The sequence below is a fragment of the Drechmeria coniospora genome, chromosome 03, assembly GCF_001625195.1.
Source record: "Drechmeria coniospora strain ARSEF 6962 chromosome 03, whole genome shotgun sequence".
Lineage (NCBI taxonomy): Eukaryota > Fungi > Ascomycota > Sordariomycetes > Hypocreales > Ophiocordycipitaceae > Drechmeria > Drechmeria coniospora.
The window spans coordinates 1,380,175-1,394,199 of record NC_054391.1 but is presented as its reverse complement, the minus strand read 5'-3'; the positions used below and the strand labels follow the sequence as shown (position 1 = coordinate 1,394,199).

The 14,025-nt window shown below is 57.2% G+C and overlaps 4 protein-coding genes across 4 annotated transcripts; 2 read left to right on the top strand and 2 right to left on the bottom strand.

Moving 5' to 3' along the window:
• Positions 1–1,294: 1,294 nt before the first annotated feature.
• DCS_06250 (uncharacterized protein) lies at positions 1,295–3,052 on the top strand (the record flags this gene model as incomplete). Its single annotated transcript, XM_040803541.1, has 1 exon — positions 1,295–3,052. The coding sequence occupies one exon, from the start codon at positions 1,295–1,297 to the stop codon at positions 3,050–3,052; it is 1,758 nt and encodes a 585-aa protein (XP_040653645.1).
• Positions 3,053–3,868: 816 nt separating this feature from the next.
• On the bottom strand, positions 3,869–4,345 carry DCS_06249 (uncharacterized protein; the record flags this gene model as incomplete). Its single annotated transcript, XM_040803540.1, has 1 exon — positions 3,869–4,345. One exon carries the CDS (start codon positions 4,343–4,345, stop codon positions 3,869–3,871), a length of 477 nt encoding a protein of 158 aa, XP_040653644.1.
• Positions 4,346–7,296: 2,951 nt separating this feature from the next.
• Positions 7,297–8,217, bottom strand: DCS_06248 (uncharacterized protein; the record flags this gene model as incomplete). The annotated part of the gene is made up of 2 exons (XM_040803539.1): positions 7,297–7,692; positions 7,741–8,217. 2 exons carry the CDS (start codon positions 8,215–8,217, stop codon positions 7,297–7,299), a joined length of 873 nt encoding a protein of 290 aa, XP_040653643.1.
• Positions 8,218–9,083: 866 nt separating this feature from the next.
• Positions 9,084–10,642, top strand: DCS_06247 (DNA kinase/phosphatase Pnk1; the record flags this gene model as incomplete). The annotated part of the gene is made up of 3 exons (XM_040803538.1): positions 9,084–9,177; positions 9,240–10,229; positions 10,326–10,642. The coding sequence occupies 3 exons, from the start codon at positions 9,084–9,086 to the stop codon at positions 10,640–10,642; spliced, it is 1,401 nt and encodes a 466-aa protein (XP_040653642.1).
• Positions 10,643–14,025: the final 3,383 nt, after the last annotated feature.

Here is a 14,025-nt window from a genome sequence, read left to right as displayed (position 1 = left end):
GGTCCATACTTGGGCTCGCCCGTGCAACCGCGGCGACGAGCTCGGTCGGGGCGACCAGGAAAAGGCAGCCGTCAGTCGGGCGCCATCCTGGACGAACCCCAACGACGTCCCGTCCACCGCACCAAGTCGAAGCAGCCCCGGACTCCCTCCTTGTTTGCCGATATAAAATGCCCAGCAGCCGCAACGGTTGAGAAGCCACCAAGCACGCTCGCAACAACGTCGCCTCGCCAGACCCATTGTCCTTTGTCGGGAGCTACCTGCGCAGATAAATAGCCGGCCCGTCATCTGCCTGACTGCCCGGCCGGTCCGCCAAGACAGGAGCCAACCAACCGATCCGTTGATCATCCCATCATCGATCCATCGCAGTGCCGGACGACATCTACCACCCACCAAAGTTCTGCGCCCAAGTCTGGCACGTCGCCGTTGACGCCGAGACAGATCTGACGAGGCCAGCCAACCAGCCTTCCTCGACTCGTCTTAGCATCGAGTCCGTCGCGCCCCGCCCGCCCACCCACTTTTCCCAGCTACCCACGCGAAAGCCATTCGACACAGCCGCTGTTAAGCCCCACGCCACCCGCCCGAGGTGTCAGTGCATTGTCACTTTTTGCGAGGCGCCGAAGGTGTGGTGATACGTACCCTCCCTCTGCGTGCTCGTACTGTGCGCTGTACAGTACGCATGCGCAGCTGCCTGCTAACGGGGTACACACGCACCGACAGTGCTGCGCCTGCACGCGTGCAGTACTTGCCTCCCGCTTGGCTGACGCTTCACTCACCTGAAGGTACCTGGTGAGGTACCCGCCCGGGTCCCCGCTAGCACCCACGACCGACCCGCGGCTGCCTTTGTGCCGCCCGCTGCCAACCACCCCAGCATCCACCACACAGGCACCGGAAGCTTACCGCTTTGAGTGCTGTGCTTGCTGCCAGTCCTTGTACCTTGTTCGGTAGGCGTTAACCTTGCTTGGTACCGAGCTGCTTACCTGCCTGCCTGGGCCTGCCTGCTACCCTCCTACCCTGCCGACCACCTCCTCCGTGCTCTCTCCCACCACCGTCCACCGTGTCGACCTACACACCACGACCTGCCCCTGCCGGCCTGCCCTGCCTGCCCGCCCTACAGGACCAGACAAAGACGCAAGCCCCCCGTGCTCGTCCGGTCGTCAATTCCTTCCCTCCCCCCATCCTCGCACCTCCCACGACGACGAGCAACCAGCGAGGCCGACAAAGCATCCGTGATCCTCCCCCGCCCGTCGTCGCCTCCGGCTTCGTTCGTGCAGCCGCAGCTGTCACGCTGCGAGCCATGTCGCCCAAGCTGAAGCCGCTGCTGCTGCCGCAGCTGGTGGAAGAGCGCCGCAGGATCGACGCCCCCGCGGGCCAGGCTCACGATCAGGCTCCGAGCCAAGTTCAACCCTCGGGCCCGGATAGCATCGACCCGTCCTACGTCTACTACACGGCCAATTCCTCGTCGTCGGACGTCGCCTCGCCCGTCACGCCCACCTTCTCTCCGCGATGCCATCAGCGCTTCTCCAGCTCAGCGTCCTCGCTCGAGCTGCTGCCGCCGGCGCCCCAGGACGGCGGTCCCACGTCGCCGCTGCCCTTCGCGGCCAAGGCGGAGAAGCGCCAGCTCCCCGACGTGCAGGAGGATCCGATGAAGCGCTTCGAGGAAAGCAGCGAGCCCTTTGACGGCCTCGGCTTGTACAGGTGCCTCTGCGACGCGCCCTGCGATCACCGCAACAGCTCCGAGGGCATCTTCCCTGGTGACCTCGTCGGCGACGACTTCGACATCGACTACGACCTCGGTTTCCTGAGCGACGGTGACCTGTCCGCCGAGCCCGGATACTCGACGAAGAAGAAGCGGCGGCCCGTCGACTCGGCCTTTGCCGGCCTCACCTCGCGCCTGGGCTCGCGGATGCCCACCATGAGACGCTGGAGGTCGAGCAAGCGCCTTCACGCGAACCCCCAGGCCGAGCTGGCGGCCGACGTCGGCCTCGGCCTCGGCCTCGATTATGCGCTGTCGCGCGAGCCGTCGAGCCGGTCTTCGTCTCTCTCAGCACCCAACAACCCCTTGTCCGACCACCTTCCGGAAGCTCCTCTGCCGCCGCACGGCTCGTCAGCGTCGTACTATGATCGAGGCGGCGCCGACGACGTCAGCAGGTCGTCGGTCGTCGAGATGACGGCTGAGGAGCACTCCAACCTCGAGCGCGACCGCTCCCTGGCGACGACGCCGCTCCTACCTCCGCTGCTCACGGACGCCGTGTCGGTGCCGCTTCTGCAGTCGCCTCTGCAGTCGCCGACGGTTGCGCCGCCGGCGCCGCCGCCCCCGACGACCATGGCGCCGCCCCCGACGGTGCCGACGCACTACCCGCATCCCTCCCTCAGCTCCCAGCCGTCGATGGTGTCGCTGCGGCCGGTGAACACCAACGGCGAGGCGCCTCCCCTGCTCTCGTCGATCCTGCAGGAGCACGACGAATGGTCGGACCGGCTCGGCCACGCCAACTTCACCGTCGCGCCCCTGCCGTACGAGCTCGACGTGGTGACGGCGGACACGGTCAGCAAGTTCCGCGACGACTGGGACGCGGCGCGATGCAACTACACCAAGCATCTCGTCCGCACCGGCGAGCACTACGGCCAGACAAGCAAGATCTACGGCCTCACCGAAGCCAAGTGGGCCGAGACGGAGCGGCGGTGGAAGGGCATATACGACGACCTGATCCGGCAGAACAGCCGCTCGGCGCCCGGTTCGACGAGCCAATCGCGCAACCACAGCAGGGGTCGGGGCCGCGGCCGGTCCAGCAGCTCCGTCGGCGCCATCGTTCGCATGCCGACGCACGAGGACGTGCTGGCCGACGCCGAGCGGCGACGGATGGACGACTGCCTCCCGAGCGTCGTGCCGAGGATGCTCGAGTCGCTCGACGCCGAGGGCAAGTTCCCCGGCCGCGGTGACGAAGACATCGTCGGCCCCATGCAGCGGGACCTGGTCATGATCCGGGCGCGCAGTGAGGACGCCAAGGGTCACTTCTGGAGAAGCCTCGCTGACAAGGTGGGCTTTCGAAAATGAGCGAGGCGGCCCGCCAGCGACGACGCCAGTGAGCCGTGGTCGATGTGCTCTTTCCTCTGCTTACGAAGCCGACGACCTGGACATGGCTGGCTGGCTGGCTGCCTTGTCCCGATGGATTTATTGTCCCTTTTTCTTTTTTCTTTTTTTTACGGCGATTTGTTTCCATTTGTTCAATTACGAAGATACCCCCACCGCTGTCACTCTTTTGAGACGTTCATGAAGACGCCCGTCGGCAAATTTCGGCACGGACACGAATCTTTTCGTTGGAGATGTTGCGCCCCGTCCTATTCCCACTATCTAGACTTGTACACGACGACGATGACAGGATGGCGTTGAAAATCAAGGAGCTCGTTGGGAAAATGAGGAGCAAGAAAAGAAAAAACTAGAGTCGGGGGCCGCACTGGCGGCAACCCAGGCGGCAGCCCAGGGCAGCTGATGGGTGACTACGGCGAGGCGAGGCGCTGTCAAGGCGTCGAGGTGGATAATTGCTTTCATGGCTCGGTGAACAGCGGCCATGTTTTCTTTCTCGCCCGTTGGAGCATCGGAACCAAAGGGAGTCGGGCGCGGGTTCGTTTCGCCCAGGGCGGTGCCCGAGGATGGCTTGACCGCGGATGGCCTTGCATGTACAGTACACTTTCAAATTCGTGCACTCGTACTCGTCCGTGGCGGCGGGGGCGCGCGCTGAGGGAGGCGTCATTTTCTTTGTTACCGGCCGGTGCGCGGGAGGCGAGGGGAGGGAGGCGAGGGAGGCGAGGGTGTCGATAGATTGTCACAGCCCCACGATGGCGCGGTGAAGGACAATTCAAGGCCAGTAGCCTAGCTAGCTGCTCGTACGATGGCGTGAAGTTTGCAAACCACAGGCCTAGATTTCTGCAGCGCTTGTCGCACAGCAGCAGCAGCAGCAGCAGCAGCAGCACCATAAGCCGGTGGAATCGTACATGGCTCCTCCACCGGAGTTGGTGCACGTGCGTTGGTGCGAGATTTAGCCCGGCCGATGCTCGACACAGGGTTCGCATAGGGACGTTCGATGGACAGAATGCACCCAATGGCTTCCACGCCTGTGGTGAAATGATGCAGAGAGCGACCGACACGGATTCGGATGAAAGGCACGACGAGACGGTCGAATGAAGATGACTGCACGCCGTAGACACAGGTGGTACGGCATTGTGCATGGTGCATGGGCAGTTGACACTTGGCTCCCGCGTGCGGGGTAATAGTGCGTGCGACGATGAAACAAGCTGATTCTACAGAGTGTCGACCAGCAAAGATGTGCGCTTCACTTACTCCGTACATGTGTGCTTGCATGTATGTGCGTGGGACCCGACGGGAATCGGCCCATGAAGGTGGAAGGGAGGAAGAGTGATGATGGATGACGGGTAGATGCAGGACGGCGAGTCGACGCAGTCGTGTTTCGCTTCCTTTCCATGGCCCTCCCTGTCGTTTGAGCACACACGGACACGTGGCTTGTCTCTGCATTTGCCCGTCTCTAATTCCATTCTTGCGGGGGAGGGATGAGAGAGATGGGACGAAAGATGAGATGAGATGGGGGTGCGTGAGATGGGAGAGATGGGGGCGAGATGGGGGCGAGATGAATGTGAGATGAGTATAAGATGAGTGTAAGATGAGAATGAGATGAAGGTAAGCGTGGTGTATATGAGACGAACGTGAGACGAACGTGAGACGAACGTGAGTGGCATGGACGTAGGATGGACATGGCGTAGGATGGACGTAGGCTGGATGTGAGATGGGACGGAAGGGTCGGCACAATCAAACGGTGCCCTTGTTCCTTCGTCATCGATTCATTGCAGAGCTCGCTCAGATTTACTCATGCACCACTTGCAATACGAGTTGGGGGCGGGAAGAAAACGGTATGGTATACGCTTGGATGTATGCATGCCTCTGCTGCGCAGCAAGGTTGGTACGGTGTACCATCTGGGCAGAGTCTGCGGAGCAGGATGCAGCCGGAATGTCTGTGCCCCCACGATCGTGTACGAAAACATGCATGCACTCGGCCTTTTTCCTGTGAGACGCGACGTTTCGTCATCGGCGGAGGGAAGGGCTTGGTGATTTGGCGCTGATATCAGTCGGGGGCTTGGGCAGGTGAATGTTGCACGTCGGTGTGGTGCATTGCCAGTACACGTAGTCGCGCACCTGAATTTTCGGGACACAGCAGGGGCGAAATGGCTAGAATGTGTAGGGAGTGAGTACTTACATAGATATTACATGCTGCATCTGCCACATCAATATGAGGAATCCGTAAGAGTTGTTACTGTACGGAGTATTGCAGCGAGTATTCACGTACGGCTGGACGCGGGACGCGGATGGCTGACTGTCGTTCGTCTACTCGGCGACCTGGGTGGTTCGTCCGCCGCCTGGGATTGGTTGCACGACATAGGGTGCACTCACTGCAGAGGGCATGCATGCATGCATATTGTACATGTACATGCATATAATTACTAGTACATGCGTGTAACATGTATATTCATCTACAAGGGCGAAGCTATCCGTGCTGTCCTGTCATCACATCCTGCGTCGCGTCATGTCATGTCTGATCGGTCGTTTCGTTTCATCACCCAGTCGCGCACGACAGCTTGGCTGATGACGTGTTTGAGACGAATTCTCGTCCCTCCCCCCTTCTGCCCACGCCTCCCCTCCTGCTAGATGCTTCCTTGGGGGAATATCTACATCATCGAGCAGCAAATTGGCCCGACCGACTCTGGTCGACACAATGCCCTTCAGATGCGGCAGGTTTCCTTGCCCCTACCACCGTGGAGGTGTGGAGGGGTTTTGATGCCCCCTTTAGACGACGCTTGTGGCACTGGAATGGGCCGCTGGGTGGCTGGCTGGACCATGGAAGAAGGGTGGTGTGGTGGTCGGAGGGGTAACTTGGCAAGTTGGTGTCGTCCATGATCCATCCATCCATCCATCCATCCATCCATCCACCCATCCACCCATCCCTCGCCCGCGGGACGGTCCGGAATGTCCTATCCGCATTACTGACGACGAGTATGGAACACACAGGTACTATCCCTCGTGCCGCCTGAACCGGCGTTCCAGAACTCGCCACCCGATCCGACCGCCTCCTTTGGCAGCGCCAACCACGCTAAAGGAGTAGCGAGAGCGAGACAACTGCATTCGCCAAGTCGGGCTTGTCGGCTCCGCTCTCCCTGGACACGAGCATGTATTATACATCTCTGTTCATCTCTGTTCATCTTTGCCTTGACCTGATTCTCGGCATATGTAGCTGCATAGGCTGTTTACCCGCCGGACACACAGTGTGTACTGCCTGGCGTAGAATGCACACACGGAGACCTCTCCTCGCTTCCTAACGTGCGAAGCAGATATCTCCTTCGCCCCTCGCGATTCCTCAGCCACTACAAGACTGACTTCCAGAATTTCAGCAGTCCGCCCACCACGGCCTACGTCGTTGCAGGCACCCTCAAGTCCGTCAACGGTAACAAACTCTGTTCGTCTACATATGAGCGGTAGAATTGTCGAGCCAGCCATCGTTGCGAACCGAATCGAGCTTTCGGCACTCCACCACGCATTCCATGGCTCGAAACTCTGCGCCCTTCGTGTACCGGACATGCCATGAAACCCTCCTGCTCTCACTACCATTGACCACCAGCTCGGGGCTCCGGTCGTCTGGCATTGGCGCAAACCAAAATCACTCCGGAAGTGTTCCATTCCGTTGGCCGCGAAGCGAAGGTCGGCCGAGGAGCGGCTTGGCGGCCGGCGAAGACGCAACTGCCGCCATCGTCCATGGGACCATGTAGGATGCCATCTGATCTGATGAATGCAAAATCATGCCCGGTCCCGAACCAAACGACAGATGTCGGGAAGCGCGGGGCACAAGTTTTCCCCGGAAGCGTCTGCCCACCACGATATCTTGTGCATGCACCAAATGCTCGCGCATACTTCGCGTTGGCCACTTCGCTTTCATCACGGGGAGTGTGCACCCATTTCGCGTTTCCTGCTTGCGCTTCTTCTCGTCGAACAATAACATAAAAATGCCGGGAAGTGTGTGAACCCACAGTGGTCCGGTACCATATGTCGGCAGCGTGCTGTGTCTTGCCCAAAGGTTCGACTCCCATGCCGTTGTCTTGCAACGCTTCTATCGGTAGAAATGCCTGCTGCGTATCGACATCCCAACCTGGGCGCGCATGCGAATCCGGAGGTGATGATTCATGCAAAGGATGGAACGAAACAGGTCATCAAGCACCGGAGCCAGGGTGAATGGAAGATCACGTCTTTCCCAGCATGACTTTCTGAGGTAGCTCTTGTATGCCTTGTTGCTGCATCGCCACTCTCGTGTCGTGCACCCTGCGGTCGATGGCTTTGAAGTCGAAGACACCGTCGAGCTCGCCGCGGATGGAAACGAGTTGCTCCTGCGCCTTTCGGATCTCGTCCGGCTTGTTGTCTTGCAGCACATGCACTTTGACTTGGAGCATCCATCGGTTCTGCATGTCGACCGGCGTCAAGGCATCCCACGAGGGCAGAGTTGCCAAAGGCTTGGCCTGGGCCTGCTGGCGACCTTCGAGCGGCGTGTACTCCTCGATGGGCTTGAGGAAGAACTGTCTAGTGAAGCAAAATTCAACATCGTCACGAAAAAATCGGTAGACCTCCTCGATGATCTCCGTCTTGAACCTGTGGGTAGCTCTCTCCGGTTAGCAAGCGCCCACACCGACCGAGGTATTGATGACGGCCCGAGGGGGGACCTGCCGGTAATGGTTATCCCGCATCACCGACGGCAGGTTCTTTTGCTCCCACAGTTCCACCAACTTTCGCTGCATGAGAAGCGGTATCCCGCGAGGAGGGTCTGGAAAGTCGTTCCACCGTAGGATGCCGGCCGAGGTCTCGAGGTCGAGCGGCTCCGCCTGAGGGCCCATGTGACGGTCCTTGGAGACGTCGTAGCGCGCTTGGAGAATAAAGGACTGCCGGCTCAAGTTTTGGTGCAGATCTTTGTAGAGGAAAGCGACGTCCTTGCGCATCGGCTTTTCGATCGAGTTCTGATTCGACATGCCAGTCGGCCGTGGCGGACCTTGAAAGTAGAGGACGCGGTCGACCGTTTGCCACGGTGCCATGGCGCAGAAACCGCCCAAGACTGCGCAGGCGGCTTGGAAGTCACCTTCCTCCACCGTGGCTGTGAGGAATAGCTGATACATGACGACGAGCGGCGGTAATGCAGCGCCGACGGCAAGACCTCGCCGAGAGATGGCAGCCAATCTGCGATGGCGCAGGGTGAGAGAAACTGGCCGGTATTCGTCCCAAGTACAAGGGATTAGGTGCGTATCCGGTGATGGCAGCTTCAGGCAACGCGTCGTGTTGCTTGTTGAATCGATTCGGAAGTGAAGGTGGCCAGTCAAACAGTGTGATAATCAGAGGTGCACGTGATTGATACCGTCATCTATTGTAGCTAAGCAAGTACGTACAGTAATTAGGTAATGCTCCGAGTTCGTCACTAGCATCTAATTAATACCTGTCCGTACATGGACAAGCAGGTACAAGAGACAGAGTATCATTCATTAGCGACCTGTGCTTTATGGCGACCAACTTGAACTGTAGATATTCGTAGCAGGTTCGGATCAGCCGATGCCACGATGCTTCAATACAACAGGCCCTTTCCCGTGAATATTTTACACGGTATGATAGGCATCCTCTGATTGGCACGGTGAGGATTGTCGTTGAATGCGCTACTCGTTTTCGTATGCGAAAACAGTCAGTCCTTCACGCACAGCATGTCCTCGCGCTGCAATGGTAAGTACACCTAAGTACCAGTACATTATGGCACCACTCCAGCCTGTAGTCTTACCGTTAGCATGCCGCATCTTTCGTCGTTACAGCGCAGCACGGGGCCCTACGAGGTAACAGCAAGTACTGTAAGCACTCGTTGACGCGACTCTAGCAGGCCAAGGCTGCATCGTGTTGAGGGATTCGCCCTCTCGTCGTGACAGTCAGTGTCCCAAAAGCCCATCACCTACTACCGAGCCAACATCGGCGGCACATGCGAGCGCTTTCTCGCCTTGTCAAAATGTCCACATCGATTCCTCCAGGCAAACGAAAAGCGTCGCAGGCACCCGCGTCGCCGCCACAGATCAAGCGCACGGTGCAGAGCAACACGACCAGTGGGTGCTCCTCGTCGTCGGCCTTGATGAGCAATGCGGCCCTCTCGCTGACCGAGATGTAGAGAACGCCGTCGCTAACTTCTTCACGCCGGCCTCGCAGAAACCCAAAGAGCGGACGGCGTGGTCGGATAGGGGGCCGAGCGACGATGTGCCCGCGACGCTGCTCGTCGGCAGCTACGTGCCCGAGGAGCACAACCACAAGGAGAGGGAGAGGGAGTGTCGACGGAAGATTGCAGCCTTCGATCTCGACTCGACCCTGATCACGACATCGTCCGGGAAGAAGCACGCGGGCGGCGCGATGGACTGGAAGTGGTGGCACAGCGGCGTCCCGAGCAGGTTGCGGGCGCTGCAGAAGGACGAAGGGTATCAGGTCGTCATACTCTCCAACCAAGGCGGCCTGAAGCTGCACTTTGAGCCTGGCTACAAAGGTCCCAAGGCATCGGTGCAGAAGCGGACGAGCGAGTTCAAGCAAAAGTGCGGCGCCATCCTCGGCAGCCTCGACCTCGCGACGCGCGTCTATGCCGCGACGGGGAAGGACGTGTACAGAAAACCCCGGACGGGGATGTGGAAGGAAGTGTGCGAAGACTACGACATTCGGGAGGAGGACGTCGATCTCGAGAATAGCTTCTTCGTGGGCGACGCCGGCGGTCGCGTCGCCAGCCGAGCCGATGGCGACGACGGACCTGCGACGGCGACGGCCAAGGATTTCAGCTGCTCGGACCGAAACTTTGCGCACAACGTCGGCATCAAGTACATGACGCCCGAAGAGTTCTTCCTCGGCCAGAAGCCGAGAGAATATCGTCGCGAGCTGGACTTGGCCGACTACCCGCTCGCCGAGGGGACCGAGGAAGCAGCGGCCGCGTTTGAGAAGAAGAACGAGACGGATGTCGTCCTCTTCTGCGGGCCCCCGGGCGCCGGAAAGAGCACCTTTTACCAGAGACACCTGGCGCCGCTCGGCTACGAGAGGATCAACCAGGACACGCTCAAGTCGCGGGACAAGTGCGTCAAGGTCGCCAAGGAGCTGCTCGCCTCGGGTCGCTCCATTGCCGTCGGTACGTATGCATGCACAAAATCGCCCGCGTACCTCTCTTTCCGTTTCCTCGGACCTTTTGGTGCCGACGCGAGGCTGACGACGGAGGGACGGACAGACAACACCAACGCGGACGCGGAAACGCGGGCGATATGGATCGATTTGGCGGCACAGGCCACCGTGCCCATCCGCTGCCTGTGGTTCCGCACGCCCATGGCGCTCTGCGAGCACAACGACGTCGTTCGGGCGCTCAACAGGACGGAGACGTTGAACCCGGAGGGCAGGCAGGCGCTGCCGAAGCTGGCCTTTGCTGGTTTCGCATCTCGATACAAAGAGCCGACGGTCAAGGAGGGCTTCCAGGACGTCATCGAGCTCCCCTTTGCCTTTCGTGGCAGCCGGGAGGACCACGCGACATGGAGCCGGTACTGGACGTAGCGAGCAGGAAGGTCACGTCGTCTTGGAGAGTAAGGCGAACGATCGGTACGGCCTTGGAGGCGAGCCGTACACGCATGCGCAGCAGACGAGCAATAGATGAATGGCACGTGTAGGTGCACGTCGCATTTTGCTCATGCAAGACAACGATGACAAGCAATACTCGCCACTTGCCGATACGTCATGGACAGTGCACACGGGAAACGGTGCGTTTATGCCATGAACAATGCTCCTGCGGGGAAGCGGGCGCGTTTACGGTCCTTTGATCCTTTCCGCCAGGGATTCCGTGCACGGCTTGCGCCTAGGGGTACATTCCCGAGGGCGAGGGACAAGAAGAGTTGAGGTTGTCCGAGTCGAAACTTCCCGTGCAGTAACTTGCCAGTTGCAGAACCCAGCGAGCTGCTAGATATGGGCAACCTGCGGCACACGACGATCGCGTACGATCACGAGACCTAAGCACTTGCACCTACAGTGCTTACTCGCACCTACATGCACAAGTACATGTACAAGTACTTGGGTGTGCAGAGAATCAAGCAACGAAAAAGGTTCGCGAAATGCAATTGTACAGGACATGTACGCAATACTACAACTACGTACCTGCAACAGTCTTGGGTGTGCAGAGAATCAAGCAACGAAAAAGGTTCGCGAAATGCCATTGTACAGGACATGTACGCAATACTACAACTACGTACCTGCAACAGTACTTGGAGGAGGACGTACGTACAACTAAGTGCATACTACGGTACATGTACATGTGCAACTTGATCTTTCGTGTACGTATTATACCTGTAATGACAGCTTCTCGAACGATTGCTGCTTTACTTCCTGCACCTGCAACTGCCCTGCTCGGAGCCGGCCGCGGCATCGACGAGGGCCTTGAAGCAGCAATCGTTCGAGAAGCTGTCAGTGCAGGTATAATACGTATACTTGCTCCGCAAAAGTCAACACATGTGGTTGCGTAGTAAGTATTGTAAGTATTGTACATGCAAGTACAACCAAGTATACTATACAACTACGTGCTGTAGGTGCATTGCAGGTGCGCAGTGCTTGTACAAAGTAGGTGTAAGTACCTAGTACTCGTCGTCCGTACTGTATTTACTTGAAGGTAGTTGTAAGTAGTATTAATTACTATGTACCTATGCACTTTGTCATATTATTGTGCTGCGAGTACTCCGTACAGTAGTCATTGCTCCGTACTCTGCGGTACAGGATACTGTTCATGGACTGCTTCATGTACATGTTTGCGCAGTATCCCATATTATTCCATTCTTACCGAATACATAGCACGCCCGTACTGTAGGTGTACATGTAATTACTTGCATGTTCGTAGTTGTACTTGGGTGTAAAGTACTCTGTACTCCAGGCCAACCTTGTGCATACTTGCACATGCATCGTGCGTGAATACATGTGTCTGTACTCCGTAGAGCTTCTCGTACGGAGCAGGTGTTGGTTCGGTTCTGGGGGAATCTGGTAACAAGAGATCTCTTTTAATGGATTCAATTTGGTACGAAAGGAGGGAAACGAGGCTGCCCCTGAGCGGCTACATTTATCCTCTCTGTAATCGTGCCCCACACGATTACGTGATCCTAGTCTACTATTGGCCACTATATACATATAACACACAGCAGGGGTACATGGGCATAAAGAATACGTGCGACGAAGAGTGCAAGCAGCGGGATTCCATCAGCACTGTCTCTACATTTGCTTGCAAGTACAGACTTGCATTCATTGTTGTACATAAAGTAAGCATGCAGTCAGTACTTGGTATGCTCGTACTTGTGCTCGTGCTCATTCGCATGCTCTCTGGTGCAGTACACATGTCGTAAGCGCAAGTACTGTACACTTGCATGTACGTACTCGACTCGCGCTGGTGCATGCAAAAATAATCAAAGTGCTCTGTTCGGAGTACGGTACTCGGTAATAATCTACTGCACCTACGGAGTAGTTGCACAGTGCTTACGAGTATTTAGGTGTACAAGTACAAGTAGTTGTACGTAAAGTAGTTGTACGTAAAGCAGTTGTACGTAAAGTAGTTGTACTAGCAAGTAGGTGTGAGTTCAAGTACGGAGTAAGCAAGTACGTTGTACGGAGTAACTGGTAATAGTTGACAAGTATTCCTTTCCGATAGAGGTGGTTGAGTGGTCGTCCCTGTACAGTGCTCTGTACTCTGTACGGTATTAATAAAACATGTACGGATTCAAGAACATGTATGGATGCGACAAGTCACAGTTTCTCCACACTCCAGGCCTTCCACGAGGGTGGGTGCCGCGAGGGTGGGCGCGCCACACCCGTGGGTTTGCATGATTTGTTTTGCGATTCGGCTCATAGGATGGATCAGCAGGGATCATGGACAGAGCTAATGGCGCGCCTTGGCCAATGGCTCCGCCGGTATTTATCATTTCTCACATCGCGGGGCAAAAGGGTGCGAGGAAGACGAGGAGCAACACCTGGGCGTGACTCGCATCAGGGCCGCCCAGTCAGTCGAGCATGGCTAGCCCCAGCTGGAAGGCGAAAGCACGGATGGGGATAGGAGACATTCGGGCGTCCCCAGTGCCATGTGACGAATCCTGGACATGGATGCTTAAAGCACGGAGTACTGTAGTTGTCCTTGGGCGCACTTGTACATTTACTTCCTTGCAAACGTCAGCTCCTCGCCTCGTGGGCTATGACAGGCAGTACTGCCAGGACTGCCAGGACTCGCAAGTGTACTGTACTTGTACTGTACAAGCTCCCTCCAACGCAGACGTACTTACTGTACGGAGTACACTTGCTTGTATTATACATGTACACATAAGTAAGTACATGGCGCAAGTACTTGTACGCATTTGTGCGCACTTGCACTCAGTTGCAAGTACGTAAATACTTGCATGTAAACTGTTCCCGCCGTGTTACAGTACACAGTTCGGGTGCTCGAACACTTGGAAACATCATAATCAAGGTACTGCCGTAATTCCCAGTCCACCGATATATAAGTACAGTACAAAGTCGGTCCGTTTCTGCTGGCATATCCTGATTGTCGTCCCTCTCTCGTCGGGGAATGAATGCAATGTGGGAAGGCGCTGTATCTGTTCTTGTTCTGAGGTAATATTTTGTGGTGCGCGCCGCCCCTCTCCATCAATGCCGAACCCCGGCCCGCTAAATCACTGCTTAGCACAGCGCGGGGGAGCTGGGCCAGAGGCCTTGTTCCTTGTACTCCGTACGTGGACTCGTACAAGTACTTGGAGTACTCAAGTACATGCACAACAACAGAAGGTACTTACTTGTAGTTGTACATGTTCTTTTCAAGAAACGGTGCAACCTGTGGCGTGCAAGTGCCATGTGCGTGCTAGAAGCACAGTAAAGTACAGTAGTGTTGCGGTGAGTAAGTTTGAACGGGTCATCTTTCC